Genomic DNA, 16,169 nt, shown 5'->3' on the forward strand with positions numbered 1-16,169 from the left:
ACAACAAACGTCCCTCTGCCTCTCAATGATGCGAGCGTTTCCTTTCCGGCTCGTTCTGGTCCTTCTCTCTTTCAGCGTCTCTCTCCCTCTTCCTCTCGAGCTGCCTGTTCAACCGGCTCATTTCCCAAAACGTCCATCCAAGCGAGCCCACGACAAGTCCCACATACAAATAAAATCCCACTCGACGAACTTTACCGAAAAACGTATTGACCGCTTCAAAAAGTCCCATATCTTGAAAAGCGCCAGTTACTGTGGTTGTGGAGTTCGCACCTGACATTAGACATTAGTAGGCGCGGAATCAGTGTGCCCCAGAAAGCCAAACAGATCACTACAATTCGTGCTATTCCAAGGAAAAACAACTAGAGAATGAAAACTGGCGCCAAAAGGGCCTTCCTTATATCCATTCGAAACCTCTGTAAGCCCAGATTCTCCCCTGGTGGCAAATTGAAGCCTGGTGGCGATTACAGCAATTGGCCTGTTGCGGCGCCGCGCAGCAAGTACTTCGTGAAGCCTCAGTCCTATAAAAACTCCAGCCCAACTACTACTACTACTTTTCCTGGAACTAACATGGTTGAAGGTACTAAGAACTACATTGTCACATTGAAAGAAGACTCCTCTGACGACATCGTCAACAAGGTCAAGAGTCAGGTTGCCTCTTTTGGAGGTAAGGTCCTTGACGACTTCTCCTTGATCAAGGGTTTCGTCGCGAGGTTGCCTCCTGTGGAGATTGACTCCTTGAAGGGCCACGAGGGTGTGGTCAACGTCGAGGAGGACCAGGAGGTTAGAATCCAGGACAACAAATGAAGGTCCCGGCTTTAGAGCACTGGTTGCTGATATGGCTCGACTATGGCACTTTACGAGCGTACGTACGAATACATCTATAAGACTTTAGAAGCGGTAGGAAAGGAGGAGTTGATTGATTTTGAGGCCTCTGAGCTTGATGGACTACTCAATCGAGGCCAATTGGATTGTAGGCTTATCTGTTGGGCTGATAAGGATGGGTGGCGACAATAGCCAAGATAGGGGACCGAAAGGGGGTCCTCTCAATTGCGCCTCAAACTTCAATTGAGCGATGATGGAGGGTTTCATAGGGGGATAGGACAAACTTGAGCACGTTTATTTATCAATTGAGTGGGTTTGGATGGTAACTGTGGCTGGATCATGGAATGCTGTTTTGGCCATTGACCGAGGCTCGGCAAGGGTGGTATCTGGGGAGTGATTGAGCCTTACTTGAATAGATGAGGCAGGGGAAAAAATGGGTCCTAGATAATCGAATATTGATGTTTTCTATTCAAAAATGGATAGGTAGTATGGTGGAATACTGGCCGTGCTAGTTGCATGTAAGGGGCCACAGCTCACCTTTCTGATTTATAGCAATTCAACTACAAAAGAGAGGTTTTGGGAGGGTATGGGAAAACAAGTACCTAAATTAGTTCCAACGAACAATATGCTACCTCTACCAGGCCAGGGTTGGTAAATGTTGATGTGATGCTTTCGACTACTCGAGAGAGAGATGTGTGTGAGCCACCCCAAAAGTAAGTATACTATTTGAAGCAGTATAATCTACTCCCTTAGCTCTTCGTCTTGAAGAGAACAAGCAATGCCTTTGGAATCTCTTATCTTCTCTTTTTCACCGATATTGATGATGCTGCTCCAGATTCTCTACACTAACAGCACAGGACGACTACATATGGCTGCATGAGCAAAATCCTCAAAAACACCGTTCATTGTACAGCAGTTTAAACACAAGTTTTGACTTGATCACAATTTAACTTAAAACGACTCAGGTTTACTCGAACTCCCTTGGATGAAACTACTTCCTCCTTATCCATATCATAGCGCCGCACTCACGGATAGGCCAACGATAAGAGCCGCACCATAGATAAGGGAAGAAAAGTTGTAAGTTAAGAGAAGCAAGAGGGCTCTAGAGGTTTGGATATATTTGGATGGGATTGCTTCAGCTGTGGTAAATTGGTGCTGGAATGGGATGCACGAAAGCGGTGATCCAAAAAATCACAGAGAGCGCTGAGTTGACGCCGAAGTCTCCAGAGCACCAGTAGAACCAGATGATAATCAATTGAGCTACTCGAAGTGGCCCTTACTTCAAATTTCAAAGTATTCCTTTCGCTAATCCACTTTCCTTCGTCAAATTCACAGTTAACCTGAGAAGTCCTCGGACCCTTCTAAGCCGAGTCAAGCAGGAAACCAAAACCGTTGGGCCATGTGTTAACACCGGTCCATGTTACATGTAACACAAAACCCTATCGTCTAGAAATGGCAACTTTGTGACTCCTTTGATCGGTTACCCTGAAAGGAAGTCAGATCACTCGAGACGGCAAGGTAGAAGTCTTCAAGGAACTTAGAAAACGGTTGTTTAACTGGAATAAGATCGAGCCTTTTAAACAGAATCACTCTAATTCACCTCAATTCCTCAAACACTAAATCCCACAAACTGTGTCAGTATCTCCCATTGGCCAGTTCCTTTTCTCGGTCTTGGGCTTATCGGCACGCCAGGCACCCCTATCTGCATCTGCCAACACAGCAATCCCTGAATCCGGGTGAAGTGAGTTCAGGGAGGTTTGAAGAAGATAGAAATGTAGAGAATTAAAGGAAAGATGTGGCTTGTAGAGGGAAAGCTTCTAGAAGGCGTGGATGCATAATGGCCCCAGCGGGTTCAGGAACCACCATTTTGCAGCCAAATACGGTCTAAACAGGCTAGCAAGACAGGGAACAAGTAGCAGCTGGTTTACCCTTTATCTAAACAGAGAGCAGATTCAATTGTCGTAGAAACATCCTCGCATGGGTAACAATGTCCCCATGACGTATGAGGTTCCAGGAACGCTTATCAGATGGAAGTGTATTTCAGCGTTCCACACAATTCCTACTAATCCAAAGCAAAACTAATCCCGAAAGGCAAACTAAAGTAAATAAAAGCTATACTCCTGAAAACCTCCAAACCGTAACTGGGGGTCACTCATTTCTGGAGATATTTTCATCATTTCACCGGATTCTCGTCCCCCCACTGCGAAATGGCTGCAACCGAAACTGGAACCAGCCATTACACAAACCTATAACCCTCCAGATTCAACGATGCCAGAACAAAGAAAGAACTCAAATTTGTATTATCAGAAATTCTCAATCTTATTACATCTTCTAGGCATCCGAATTCCATTGAAATTCCGTTGTTTCTTCGTCCTTTAATGCCCTCTTCCCAGAGCCAGCCTCAGTTTTGCGACCCCAGATTTCCTGTGCTGCACTCGTTCACCCTGAAGCCTCAGACAGGCACCAGGCATCCCCTCCTTTTCCAGAACCAACCAATCAAAAGCGCCAAAACCACTTCCAACGAAATCTTCAACCTCTTTAGAAACCAATTCGTCTCTCAATTGTAAAAAATCAACCTTTTCGACGTCCCTCTGCCTCATTCATCCCCTTTGGGGGCCAATTTCGCTTTTCTTGGAGGCAGTGCGAAATGACTCGTGGGACCTCCTGGAGGCGCTTCCTGGGGAACCCAATCACCTGCCTCAGGGCCACCAAAGTAGCAAAAAGGACACCTTTTTAAAGGGAGAATTAAACCCATTTTAATCAGACACTGTAGAATCTTCTAAACCTCTGCACCAGGCCAATTCCTCTCCCAGACCTTCTTTTTATCCAAAACTCGCCCCAGGCTAGGCGCTTATCCTAAGCAACCCTCCTGGCCCCTCGGGCTCGGCCCGCGCCGTTTTCGGATACCCCATATAAATAGCCAGGGTTACCCCAGAAACGTTTCCTTAACCTTACTGCTTTTTTCATCAATATGGGCTACGACCGGTACAACCACCAGCCTACGCTCAAGCCAATTGACCATCTTTATGAGAGCAGGTTAAGGCAATTCACTGACCAGGGCGGCCAGTATCCGCACCTTAACTTACCCAAGTTCTATGACCACGAGAGAGTGGACTCCAACAGCGAGGCTATCTCTTTGAAGGTCTGGAGAACTCCTGGCGATAGTGGACCTGGCAATACTGAAAGACCGCTTTTCCGTGATATCAATTTCGATAAGGTTGAGTGGGAGGATGCCAAAAAGGGTGACTCCTTTGGTCCTTCTTGGAGAACCTTCTGGTTCAAGATCGAGTGGGAGATTCCTGACCATTGGCTTAAGAACAAGGATGTGGAGGAAATTGACTTCCACTGGGATTCTGGCAATGAAGGTCTTATCTATGACAAGAAAGGTACCCCATTGCAGGCCTTCACTGGTGGTGACAGAACCCTCTTTAAGCTTCCTAAGCAGTATAAGAAGTCTGGCAAGCAGGTTTTCTACTTAGAAATGGCCTGTAACGGTATGTTCGGTACTGGTGACCAGGGACATCCTGATCCAAACGTGTACTACACTTTGAAAAACTGTGATTTGGTTTGGCCAGACTTGAATGCTCGTAAGTTGTACTGGGATTTCTGGATCTTGGGCGATGCTGCTAGAGAATTGCCTAGCGGAAGAGATAAGTACCAGGCTGCTCTGATTGCCAACAACATTATGGACACCTTTGACCCAGACAACAGGGACTCTATTTTGAAGTGCAGAGAGCTTGCAGCTGAGTTCTTGGGCTCTGACATTGACTCTCATTCTGTCTTCAAGAAGAACCCATTGAAGAAAATTGACGTGTTTGGCGTGGGTAACTGTCACATTGACACTGCTTGGTTGTGGCCATTTGCTGAAACCAGAAGAAAGATCGTTCGTTCTTGGACTACTCAATTGAAGATCGCCGATGAGTACCCAGAGTACGTTTTCGTTGCTTCCCAAATGCAGCAGTTCAAGTGGTTGAAGCAAGACCATCCAGAGATTTTGAAGAAGATCAAGGACAAGTTTGCCAAAAAGCAGTTCTTGCCAATTGGTGGTACTTGGGTCGAGAACGATACCAACTTGCCCAGTGGTGAGTCTTTGATTAGACAATTCTTGTTGGGTCAGAGAGCTATGCTCGAAGAATTTGGCGAGAAGTCAGAGGTCTTCTGGTTGCCAGACACTTTTGGTTACTCCTCCCAGATTCCTCAGATCTGTCAGATTGTTGGAATTGAGAAGTTCTTGACCCAGAAGCTTTCTTGGAACAATATCAACCAGTTCCCATTGTCCACCTTCAACTGGAAGGCTATTGATGGTTCTCAGATTCTCGTCCACATGCCTCCAGCCAACACTTATACCGCTGCCGCTCACTTTGGTGATGTTGTTAGATCGCAGACCCAGCACCACAACTTGAGAGACGTGCCAACTGGTCTTTTGCTTTACGGCTTCGGTGACGGTGGTGGAGGTCCAACCGAAGAAATGTTGGAGAAGTTGAGAAGATGCAGAGGTGTCTCCAACACGACCGCTGCCATTCCTTCCGTCCAGCTTGGTAACACTGTTGAGGATTTCTACGATGACGTCTTGAAGAAATCTGACGAGGGAAGAACCCTTCCAACTTGGGCTGGTGAGCTTTACTTGGAGTTCCACAGAGGTACTTACACCACCCAAGCTGACATCAAGAAGTGGGTCAGACATGCTGAAATTAAGCTCCACGATTTGGAATATCTTGCTTCGTACTTATCTGTCAGCACTAAGGATTACAAATACCCAGCTAAGGAGCTTCAGGAAATCTGGGAAGATGTTGCCTTGACCCAATTCCACGATGTCATTCCAGGTTCGTGTATTGGAATGGTTTACTACGAAGAAGTCAAGCCCATGCTCAAGAAGCGTTTGAAGGAGTTGGACAACTTGCTTAAGAAGGCTTTGCAGCATGCTGGTCATGAGAATGCCGAAAAGGTGGTCGCCATCAACACTTTGCCATGGCACAGAATTGAATTGGTTGAGATCCCTAACGAGGAGATTTCCAGCCTTGCTGTTGATGTCGTTCGTTGCAAGAACGGTAGCTCCACTGTGCTTGGTCTCAGCACTATTGATAACACCTTCATTCGTGAAAGTGATCTCAAGTATCCTTCTTCTATCGAGAAGGTGAAGGACCACTTTGTGTTGAGTAACAAATTGCTTGAGGCTAAGATTACTCCTAATGGTACTATCACCTCCGTCAAGGACTTGACTAGTGGACGTGAGATCATTGATACCGCCAAGACTAAGGCTTCTTCTGGTTTCGGTAACCAGTTGGTTCTCTTTGACGATGAGCCATTGAACTTCCCTGCTTGGGATACTGAGGTCTATTCTCTTAACAAGTTCAAGTTCATCGATAACGGTGAGGTTGTCTCTTCTTCCAGCCACCCATTGGAGTCCAAGTTGGTTGTCAAGCACAAGATTTCGTCTGAGTCTTACATTGAGACTACCATCTCTCTCCTGGGTATCACTGACAACAAGGATATCTCGCAGAACAACTACCTTAAGTTCACTTCTCACGTTGAGTGGCACGAGTCTAACAAGTTCTTGAAGGTGCAATTCCCAACTACTTTGCAGACTGCCCAACATGCTCTGTACGAGACTCAGTTCGGTATTACCCAAAGACCAACTCACTACAACACCACTTGGGACGCTGCCAAGTTCGAGGTGTGCCACCACAAGTTTATGGACTTGTCTGAGCACAACTACGGTGTTTCGATCTTCAACGATTCCAAGTATGGTGCTGCCATTCACGGTAACTTGTTGAGATTGTCGCTCCTTCGTTCTGCTAAGGCTCCAGATGACAAGGCTGACATGGGCACACACGACTTCTCTTACGCCTTGTATCCTCACAAGGGTTACTTGGGCACTGATGTTGTCAAGTTGGCTCAGAACTTCAACTACAAGCTTTTGTACACCCACGGTGACCCTGAAGAGATTGAATTGTTCTCCAAGGCATTCACTTTGAATGGTGATCCTTCCTTGGTCTTGTCCAACGTCAAGAGAGCTGAAGATGACGAGGATATCAGCACTGCTGAGAACATTCCTAAGCAGAACAAGGGCCAGCAGTCTATTATCTTGCGTGTCTACGAGTCGTTGGGTGGCCTGTCTCAAGGTAAGCTTGAGTTTGGTTTGTCTGTGGACAAGGTCTACAGGACCAACGCCTTGGAGGAAGTTGAAAAGGAGCTCGAGTTGCAGGACAACTCTGTGGACATCTCCTTGAGAGGTTTCGAGATTGCCACTTACAAGGTTGTGCTTAAGTGATTGAGGCACTGACCACAAATAAAGTTCAATAAATTTGCTTTTCCAGATGGAAGTGTAGAAGTAGCAAAGTTCATTTGCAGCCATCACTACCCAAGCCACATTGGCCAAATACCATAAAAACTGCCATATACCAATAAGCCTAAAGAGAGGCCTCTTTACCTTTCAAACAAATTGACTTCCAAAATTCCTTCATGTAGAAAGTACACTTTTCTTAATTTCTTGGTGGCGCTATTCTTCCTAGTAGCACCTCTTAGTTGCGCGCTTAACTATGAAGCATCGCTTATCATCACTAATACTACTACCTACTCCATCATGGCTGTTATAAACCAACCGTCCAATCAGATTAAGCTTACCAATGTGTCGCTTGTCCGAATGAGGAAAGGCAAGAAAAGATTTGAAATTGCATGCTACCAGAACAAAGTCCAGGATTGGAGGCTGAGAGTTGAGAAAGACCTAGATGAGGTGCTTCAGATTCCTCAAGTGTTTATGAATGTCTCCAAGGGCCAAGTTGCCAACAATGAAGATTTGCTAAATGCATTTGGCTCGACCAATCACGATGAAATCATTCTTGAGATCTTGGATAAGGGAGAGATTCAGTTGAACGAGAAGGAGAGAAGCGCTAACTTGCAACAGAAACAGAATGAGTTCTTGAACTTGATCTCTACTAAATGCATCAACCCAAGATCCAAAAAGAGGTATCCTCCCAGCATGATCCAGAAAGCTCTTAACCAGCTTAAGTTTCACTTGAATCCTAATAAGCCTGCTAAGACCCAGGCGCTAGAAGCTATTAAGCTTTTGATTTCTGAGCAGCTTATGCCAATTGCCAGAGCACAGATGAAGGTGAAAATTACGCTTCTTGCTCGTGTACAAGAAGCTTACGATGAGCATTTCAAGCCTTTGCTAGACACAGTAGAGGACGAAAAAGCTGGCGAGAAGTTGTTCGAGGTGGTCGCCATTATTGATCCTTCTAATTATAAGACAATCGTTGATTTACTTCAAGGCGAAGGTGCTGTTATAAAGAAGGGTGAAGGTTCTGTTGAAGTTCTCGATATGGCTGCAATCAAGGAATAAGATGGGGGAACGAGGGAATGAATTACGAAAGGGGATCAAACTCACTCCGTCTGCAAGTCCAAGAGGGTCAATGTTTCCTAAGGCAACTTGACTTCTGGCTTTCTTGCCTATAGTCTAGCTTCCAGACCTACAATTGAAACCCAAAAAGCATAATCGCCCGCTTGAAGGGCAGTGATCTGGACTTAAGCCTTCCTCCTCTTATTGATAGAATAAATACACATTAAGTTCTACCTCCTCAATCTCATGTAGCTTTCACGATTAATTTTGCCTCAACTGTTAGGGAACACTCAATCTGCTACTGGATGGCTGCGAAACCCATACCTGGTTCCCAACTCCTCCATTGACCAAACTACAAGTCCACGGAAATAAAACTTGGAAAATGTCCCAAAATTCCTCTAACCACAATAACTCTTACGCTTTTTAAGAATTTCCCCAATCTCTGTTCCATACTTCAACGTATCAGCCTGATCCATCCCGTCTGTCCAAATTTCCTGCACACACCCAAACCACACTACGCTCTTCAGTAGAAATTTTCCAGCTTCATCTCAGAACCACAGTTATCCTAACAAACACCAATTATGACCATTGTTTTGCCAGCCCTTCAGGGCCCTAAGACTCCTGCTTTTGAGTCCGTCAAGCCTTTCACCGCCCCAACTCGTCGTCCAATCGAGCCAGTCGGAAGATACTTCTTGGCCCATGCTACCCGTACCTTGAGAGGCCACACTTGGTCGGAGTACGAGAAGTTGGAGGCTGAGAAGAACGTCAAGCAGATCGAAGAGAACGCTGACGATGACTTGGGTGACGAGGAACAGTCCGCTGAGTTGTTGGCCCACGACCCAAGAGAGTGGAAGACCGCTGACTTGTATGCTGTTTTGGGTATCTCTCATTTGAGATACAAGGCCAACGAGGACCAGATCAGAAGAGCCCACAGAAAGCAGGTCTTGAAGCATCACCCAGACAAGAAGTCTGCTTCTGGCGGCTTGGACCAGGATGGTTTCTTCAAGATTATCCAGAAGGCTTTCGAGGTGATGTTGGACTCCAACAAGAGATTGCAGTATGATTCCGTCGATGACGCTGCTGTGGTTGCTCCTCCAGCTCCAAAGACCAAGTACGACTTCTTCGAGGCTTGGGGCCCAGTTTTCGAGTCCGAGGCTCACTTCTCCAAGAAGCAGCCAGTTCCACTTTTGGGATCCATCGACTCTACCAAGGAAGAGGTTGATGCTTTCTACAAGTTCTGGGGCTCATTCGACTCCTGGAAGACCTTCGAGTTTAAGGACGAGGATGTTCCAGATGACACTGCCAACAGAGACCACAAGCGTTACATCGAGCGTAAGAACATCTCCAACAGAAAGAAGTTGAAGCAGGAGGACAACAAGAGAATCATCGACTTCGTCCAGCGTGCCCAGTCTGAGGACCCAAGAATCAAGTTGTTCAAGGAAGAGGCTAAGAAGGAGAAGGAGAGAAAGAAGTGGGAGAAGGATGCTGGTTCTAGACAGGCTGCTGAGGAAGCCGCTAAGAAGAAGGCTGAAGAAGAGGCTGCTAAGAAGAAGGCTGACGAGGAGGCTGCTGCTTTGAAGGCTAACTCCAAGAAGGCTAAGGAGGCTGCTAAGGCTGCCAAGAAGAAGAACAAGAGAGCTGTCAGATCTGCTGGTAAGGACAAGGCTTACTTCGGTGAGGAGGCCAAGGCTGCTGACATTGACGCTGATCTTGAATTGTTGGTTGAGAAGTTGGACGACACTCAGTTGTCTACTCTTGCTGGCAAGCTTGCTGGTGACGCTGCTGAGGCTAAGGCTGGTATCACTGACATTGTTAGTGAGTTGACCGGTGCTGGTTCTGTCAACGCTAGCCACTTGAAGTACTTTGTCTAAAGGATGAATGGTGTGGGTCCTACAGCGTGCTTTCAAATATAATGAAGCTCCTGTTATAGAGGGACTATAGATATATAATCATTATTTATCATGAATCGTGAATGTAGGCGCCAGGCTCGTGGGGGCCCCTTAGTTTTTGCCAGACTCGTCGTCATCGTCGTCCGACACATCAATTCTGTGTTTGAGCGGGTTGGCAGCTAGATGGTAGTGGGCTTTACGCATCTCTTCAAACTTCTTGTGTCTTTCCTCTGCTGTCAAGGGCTCCTCTTCCTCCTCGGCGTCGTCCTCGTCGTCTTCGATAGCCCCTTCATCCCTGATTATCCTGTCATCTTCTTCTGGCTTGGTTTCGCCATCAAATTGTCCTTCTCCGAGAGAAAAGTCGGGAATCTCCTCTTCCTCGTCGTCGTCATTCTGGTAGTACTCTCCTTCCGGGTTGAAACCTCCCTCATAAGGAGTCTTAGGCTCGTCAATCTTCATAGTAGCAGCCTTCTCTTGTTCTGTCTTGTACAAGTTGATTTCATCCCACTTCAAGTGTTCTGGCGTCTTCTCGTCGCCATTAGAGCCCTTGGCCTCGGCGATCTTGGCTCTTATTCTCTCGCCTTTGGAAGACTCGGCGTTCAATTGTGCATTTAACCGAGTGTTCCTAATAACTTCCGACCTATCAAGGTCCCCTTCACCGTTCAGCGACAGGCGGCGGGCTTCAGCTTTATTTCTTAGAATTCCTCGTGGTTCAGACATTGTCTTATGGGTAGAATGTGGAAGTCTGGCAAGTGGAATCAATCAATCTGGGGCACGCATCGGCCGAGAACCCGTGCACCAACCACGCAACCAGGACTTCTTTGGGGCTGGTGACTTCTGGTTGGGATTCCGTAATATGGTGATTTTTTTGATTTGAATAGATTTCTTTGGGTTTGTTTAGTTCTTAGTTTGCATGGTTCTCGGATCACTCTTCTGGTGTGGCTTTTGTGGCTGGTAGTTGGTTCTGACTATTGGCGCATTAGTAGCAATCGGTCAGGGCTTACGTAATCGAGAAACTGGACCGGTGATAATTTCAACAGTAGAGGCTGGGAAATCGTCCAAACTGGAAGAGGTAGAAAACGAAGGATATGGAAGCTTATTAGAATGCAATTTACCTTCAATTTCATAGAAGAATAGCCAAAGTGTTTCGGTTTCTCTGGCCCAGGCACCTGCCTGGGCTCTTAACTATGGAGAAATGGCTGCGAAAAGATTATGGCTGCTAAGAAGCTCCAATTGACGGCTCCAAAGAGGACGAACACCTTCGAGGAAAAAGCGACAGATTTATACATCTACCGTTTACTTATTAGAGTGTTTATGGGCTCTTTGGAGGGTTTGATTGTTTCGTTCCACCAAAATCTTGGACTATAAATCGCACCGTAGTTTGTGTTCCAAGTATTCTTCTTCTACCAACTACTTCGTTTTGACCTGATTTCAAATTATGAGATCACTTTTTCATTTATTGTCAAGACATAGGGCCAAGGGTCCTCACACCGCCTCAGATATCTCTGAGCCTCTTCAGCTGCCGGTTGTTTTCAAGCAGAGGTACCATCCTACCAGCCTCGTCGCTTCGGAAGCTGAAACACCATCCACCACTCCAGTCACCACCAAGGCGTCTAAGAGAGCCCGTGTCAAGGCTTTCTTTAAGCGCGTGTTTAGGCGCCACAGAAGAACCTCCTCTGTGGGCGCTACCCCTTCGTCGTCGCTGAGAAACTTGGCGTCGTTCGTCGCCAGCCCATCTCTGGGCAGGTATCCTAACACCAGGAAGCCAGGGCCTTTCGTCGTCTACTCCTATAGTCGCCGCCCTGCTTCTACCGTCACCAAGCATTCCTTGGGCGCCTCCCAGCCCTTGAAATGGCAGGTTCTTCCCGGTGTTTCGGAGAGCACTCTCTGTGCTTCTTTTGCTTCCAGCGTCGTTTGGACAGCGCTGACCTCGCCCGCCCTCTCTACGAGCGAGTTCAAGCATCCAGTCTTGCTTCCTTTGAAGCCCGCCAAGCCTGGATCGTCGCTTGTCTACGCCCCTTATCACGATTTCTTCGTGCGCTTGTGCTGGCTCTTTGAGACCTGGCACGCCCGGAACAGGACTACTGGCAGTGTCCCTACAGCCGCCAAGCTTCTGTTCCTGTTTGTCTTACACTCTTCCAAAGTCTCTGTAGTTTTCATTCCCTCCTTATGGGCCGTGAGGGCCAAGCGGCACATTTGGAGGTGTGAAGACCTCCCAGAGTCTAGGAAGATCGAGCTCATTGAGGATGATCAGGTACTGGAGGAGCAACCAGTGGACGACCTGAAGAAGAGTTTCCCCACCTCTTCTTTGGAAGCCCACCTTGCTACTCGTATGCCCGATGATCACTCGATGCGTAAGGCAGACATGATGGTGCTCCATCTCCTGGAACTCTATAGGCCTCCAGTGCCTGCAAAAACCAGGAAGGTCGCCTTCAGTGACGACCACGATGTCACCTTCTTTTCGTCGCTGGACTGCCCCGCTGTTCTCGGCCACGAGCCGGTTTCTGTCTCCCCCAGAAGCTGTCTTCGTAAGCCTTCGACTTTTCCGCTCCACAGGGCCGACAAGATTCCCCATCCTGTCAATGTTCCTGGTTTGATAGCAGAAGAGTTCGCCAGCCTTGCCGAGCAATGCCAGAATCTCAATCCCCAGTCTGCTGCCTACGCCAGACTGAGAGACCGGTGTTGCCTCAAGTTTAAGCAGCTTTTCCAGCGTGTCTGTGATGGTCCCCTTGCGGACCTTCATGGCCTTCTCTCTTCCCAGACCCACGCTATTGCTCTGTCTAGGAAGAACTTCGCCGAAACGAATGCAGCCGTCAGAGGTATTGTTGTCAATGGTAAGAGGGACCAGAGGATCATTCTGACGCTCAGACGTTGTGACGAGCTTACCGCTAAGCACGTCGAGGCGATGGATGCCGACCTTTCCAGTAATGCCGCCGATCTCTCCCGTCTCGTCACCTTCATGACCGAGTTAGAGGACCCATTAGACGACTGGTATAAATGGTTTTATGAGCATCACTGCCGCAAGGATTACGCGTCTAACGTGGACGAGGAATATCAATTCCACGAGAGGATCGGCTTCATGCGGTACGCCGAGCTTTGTTTCATGACTGACACCGATGCTAAGTATTGGGAGGAGACCGTTCGGTCCAACATTGGTGTCTTGAGAGAAGCCGGCCGTTTTAATCTTGAGCTGCTTAGGCTCTTGAGTCTTTGAGGTTGCACCTATTACAGACCAGCGGGCTGGTGGTGATGGGAGGTGACTTCATCATTTGGTATTAAAAAAAAAAAAAAAAAAAAAAAAAAAAAATAATAATAAAAAAAAAAAAAAAGGGAGCTTGTAGGGTTGTAGGAAGCCTGTGATGTTATGGATATCGCATGCTCGCGCTATTTTGCAACCATTCTCTGTGTGGTTAACAGTAACAAACTAGGACTATGGAGTGGCAAGGACTAGTATATGCCCATGGCTTCAGTATTCTGTTTTAAGTGAATTTGGAGTTTCCTTATACTTATTTTGACCCTCACACGTGAATCTATAAGGTTCAGTTCCACCGGCTTGCTCAGTCTTGGCTAACCTCACATGCCAGCACCAATCAACCCTATACCAAAGTAAACGTCACCAAAGTAGCCACATTAAACAATTAATCCGAAATACTTCCTCTTATAAGCAACCCCTTATTATTTCCCCTTCGGTGTGTCTTGTGCAGCCAAATCACCCTCCAGAGTCGTGCGCGATTCCAATGTTGTAACGGATCATAAATGTGTCCATATCTGAATAATCAACTCGCTGAGGCCCTCCAAAACTTCCCCAGACGCCAACAAATAAATTAATCATTATGGGCCAGACTTTCAGCTTCATGAACATCTTCAGCAAGCTCTGGGGTGTTCAGAAGGAAATCAGAATTCTTATCTTGGGCTTGGATGGTGCTGGCAAGACCACCATTCTATACCGCCTTCAAATGGGTGAAGTGGTCACCACCAAACCAACTATTGGATTCAACGTGGAGACATTAAAATACAAGAACTTGACATTGAACATATGGGACCTTGGTGGACAGACATCTATCCGTCCATACTGGAGATGCTACTACAGCAACACTGCGGCAGTTATATTCGTGGTTGACTCCACCGATAAGGACCGTATTGACATTGCCTGCAAGGAGCTTCATACCATGCTTAAAGAAGAGGAGTTGCTAGATAGTGCTCTTTTGGTATTTGCCAACAAACAAGATCAACCTGGCGCTATGACGGCAGCCGAGGTTTCACAGGCGCTCAGCCTAACAGACTTAAAGGATAGAAGCTGGAGTATTGTTGCTTCTAGTGCCGTTCGTGGCGAGGGCCTTAATGAAGGTTTGGATTGGTTAATGGATGTCATCAAGGATGAACAGTTATAATCCCGGGCGGCCCGAATAGCGCAATCTACATGGCATGTAAAATAGCTGGTTTATAAATTTTGCTCCTTCGTTGCCAAAATCTACACCACGAAGAGCTCTCTCTCTCCCTCATATATTGCATTATAATCTTTATTGCTCCCGCTCCTTCACACGTTGTAAGATGGTCTTGATCATCTCGTTACCGATAGCATTGGCATGTGCAATCTTGGGCTCGAAGAAACGCTGGGTCTCTTCAAAAGTTTCCTTGTACAACTCATAGTCGCCTCTAGCAATGATGTTGGCCCAGTTACGAGCGGCAAAGGTAAACTCGAGATCGTCATGGCGGAAAGATGGGTCACTCACTGCCACTTCAATGCAATCTTCTAGAAGGCCAGGAGTACAGAACAAGTATTCAGTAACACCCAAGAAGATACGGAATAATGGAGTGGAACAGATAATGTGATCGTATGGCACAATTCCCAAGCGGTGCCAACTATCCACGATGGCAACTAATGATAAATGCGAGTTGGGTTGCAGTCTGCCTTCTGGAGGAGTCTTCAGCAACGAGAATTCCTTCAAGATGGCGTCGTCTAGCAAAAGGCTCTTGTGGTCAGGGTTGTGTCTAAACACGAAGTTCTTCGCCTCGTGTAATCTTTCCAGGAGCTCTTTCTTCTTGCCTTGGATCATCAATGTAAATAGATCAGTGGCAGACTGTGCGTATTGTTGAACCTGGCCGTGGGCCGATGGGTTTGTGATGGCCAAACCCGCATAAACGTGCCATTTATTGGCATAGATACGAAGGGAGATGTTGATTTTTGCGTTCTCCATACCTCCAACCCATCTAGGTGTTTCCCAAGGGTACTGGTTGATTTCTTTCCAAGCACAGCCCATAGAAAGAAAAGCAGCATGTGTGACAGCTTGAGTATCAGCAGTGATCTTGTCGTGTTCTGCAGCAGAAAGATGGACCACTTTGGATTTGAGACATGAAACAAGACTTTCCACGAATTTGGCATTCTCTTCGGAAGCTCTCTGCTTAATGATCACCAACGGCTGTCCTGTTGGATCAACTTTTGGTCCATGAAGCGAGTGAACAGAAACAATATCCACATCCTCGGGAACTGTTTCTTCGAACGCCTCAATCTCGGGCGCTTTACATGATGTCTGGCCACCAACAACTGCACCCACCTTAGTAGAAGGAGCGTATGTTTGCACGATTGCCTTAATATTCTTCGCCTCCACACTGTAAATAATGTAATCAGAAACACGAGAAACATGGTGTCCCGAGCGAAGAACCTGGAATGCCTGCCCTGCAAACTTGGCCTTGGTCTCAACGTACTTGTCTTCTCTGTCAGCACCAACCACCTTCCAACCAGCCTTGGAGAATCTTTCGGCGTACATGGCGCCCATGTCGCCTAGGCCGATAATACCGACGGTTTTCTCGGCTTTGAGTTGTTCCTCTGACATTTGGCACGGTATTCAATTGACCAGATTGATGTAGGTCTATATGATTATTCACTCATCGCATTGTACCGGACAGATCCAGGAGTAGAGAATCTGGGGAATAAAACAGCCCCGAATTTAAATATTTAAATTTATTGGAGAAGGAAATAGATAAAGTGTGATAGTTTACCGTACTTTGCCGAACTTTTTCAACCTCCTTTCTTCTCAATGGCGTTGCTTGTCTACTCGGTGCGCTGTAGTATGACTACCAGTTGTTACTTCTTATGTATAAGACCACAACAGCTTTTA

General features: G+C 46.8%; 8 protein-coding genes across 8 annotated transcripts; 6 read left to right on the forward strand and 2 right to left on the reverse strand. All coding sequences in view use genetic code 12, as the record gives it.

The window, feature by feature from the left end:
• Positions 1-366: 366 nt before the first annotated feature.
• On the forward strand, positions 367-804 carry CXQ85_003031 (uncharacterized protein; the record flags this gene model as incomplete). Its single annotated transcript, XM_025486687.1, has 1 exon — positions 367-804. The coding sequence occupies one exon, from the start codon at positions 367-369 to the stop codon at positions 802-804; it is 438 nt and encodes a 145-aa protein (XP_025344237.1).
• A 2,989-nt stretch (positions 805-3,793) lies between these two features.
• AMS1 (alpha-mannosidase) lies at positions 3,794-7,093 on the forward strand (the record flags this gene model as incomplete). Its single annotated transcript, XM_025486688.1, has 1 exon — positions 3,794-7,093. The coding sequence occupies one exon, from the start codon at positions 3,794-3,796 to the stop codon at positions 7,091-7,093; it is 3,300 nt and encodes a 1,099-aa protein (XP_025344238.1).
• Positions 7,094-7,405: 312 nt separating this feature from the next.
• Positions 7,406-8,164, forward strand: CXQ85_003033 (guanine nucleotide exchange factor; the record flags this gene model as incomplete). Its single annotated transcript, XM_025486689.1, has 1 exon — positions 7,406-8,164. One exon carries the CDS (start codon positions 7,406-7,408, stop codon positions 8,162-8,164), a length of 759 nt encoding a protein of 252 aa, XP_025344239.1.
• Positions 8,165-8,742: 578 nt separating this feature from the next.
• ZUO1 (zuotin) lies at positions 8,743-10,032 on the forward strand (the record flags this gene model as incomplete). The annotated part of the gene is made up of 1 exon (XM_025486690.1): positions 8,743-10,032. The coding sequence occupies one exon, from the start codon at positions 8,743-8,745 to the stop codon at positions 10,030-10,032; it is 1,290 nt and encodes a 429-aa protein (XP_025344240.1).
• A 129-nt stretch (positions 10,033-10,161) lies between these two features.
• On the reverse strand, positions 10,162-10,770 carry CXQ85_003035 (uncharacterized protein; the record flags this gene model as incomplete). Its single annotated transcript, XM_025486691.1, has 1 exon — positions 10,162-10,770. One exon carries the CDS (start codon positions 10,768-10,770, stop codon positions 10,162-10,164), a length of 609 nt encoding a protein of 202 aa, XP_025344241.1.
• Positions 10,771-11,488: 718 nt separating this feature from the next.
• On the forward strand, positions 11,489-13,264 carry CXQ85_003036 (uncharacterized protein; the record flags this gene model as incomplete). Its single annotated transcript, XM_025486692.1, has 1 exon — positions 11,489-13,264. The coding sequence occupies one exon, from the start codon at positions 11,489-11,491 to the stop codon at positions 13,262-13,264; it is 1,776 nt and encodes a 591-aa protein (XP_025344242.1).
• Positions 13,265-13,883: 619 nt separating this feature from the next.
• Positions 13,884-14,441, forward strand: ARL1 (Arf family GTPase; the record flags this gene model as incomplete). The annotated part of the gene is made up of 1 exon (XM_025486693.1): positions 13,884-14,441. One exon carries the CDS (start codon positions 13,884-13,886, stop codon positions 14,439-14,441), a length of 558 nt encoding a protein of 185 aa, XP_025344243.1.
• A 129-nt stretch (positions 14,442-14,570) lies between these two features.
• TYR1 (prephenate dehydrogenase (NADP(+))) lies at positions 14,571-15,884 on the reverse strand (the record flags this gene model as incomplete). The annotated part of the gene is made up of 1 exon (XM_025486694.1): positions 14,571-15,884. One exon carries the CDS (start codon positions 15,882-15,884, stop codon positions 14,571-14,573), a length of 1,314 nt encoding a protein of 437 aa, XP_025344244.1.
• Positions 15,885-16,169: the final 285 nt, after the last annotated feature.

The sequence above is a fragment of the Candidozyma haemuli genome (genome assembly GCF_002926055.2).
Source record: "Candidozyma haemuli strain B11899 chromosome Unknown D_2014730914, whole genome shotgun sequence".
Classification (NCBI taxonomy): domain Eukaryota; kingdom Fungi; phylum Ascomycota; class Pichiomycetes; order Serinales; family Metschnikowiaceae; genus Candidozyma; species Candidozyma haemuli.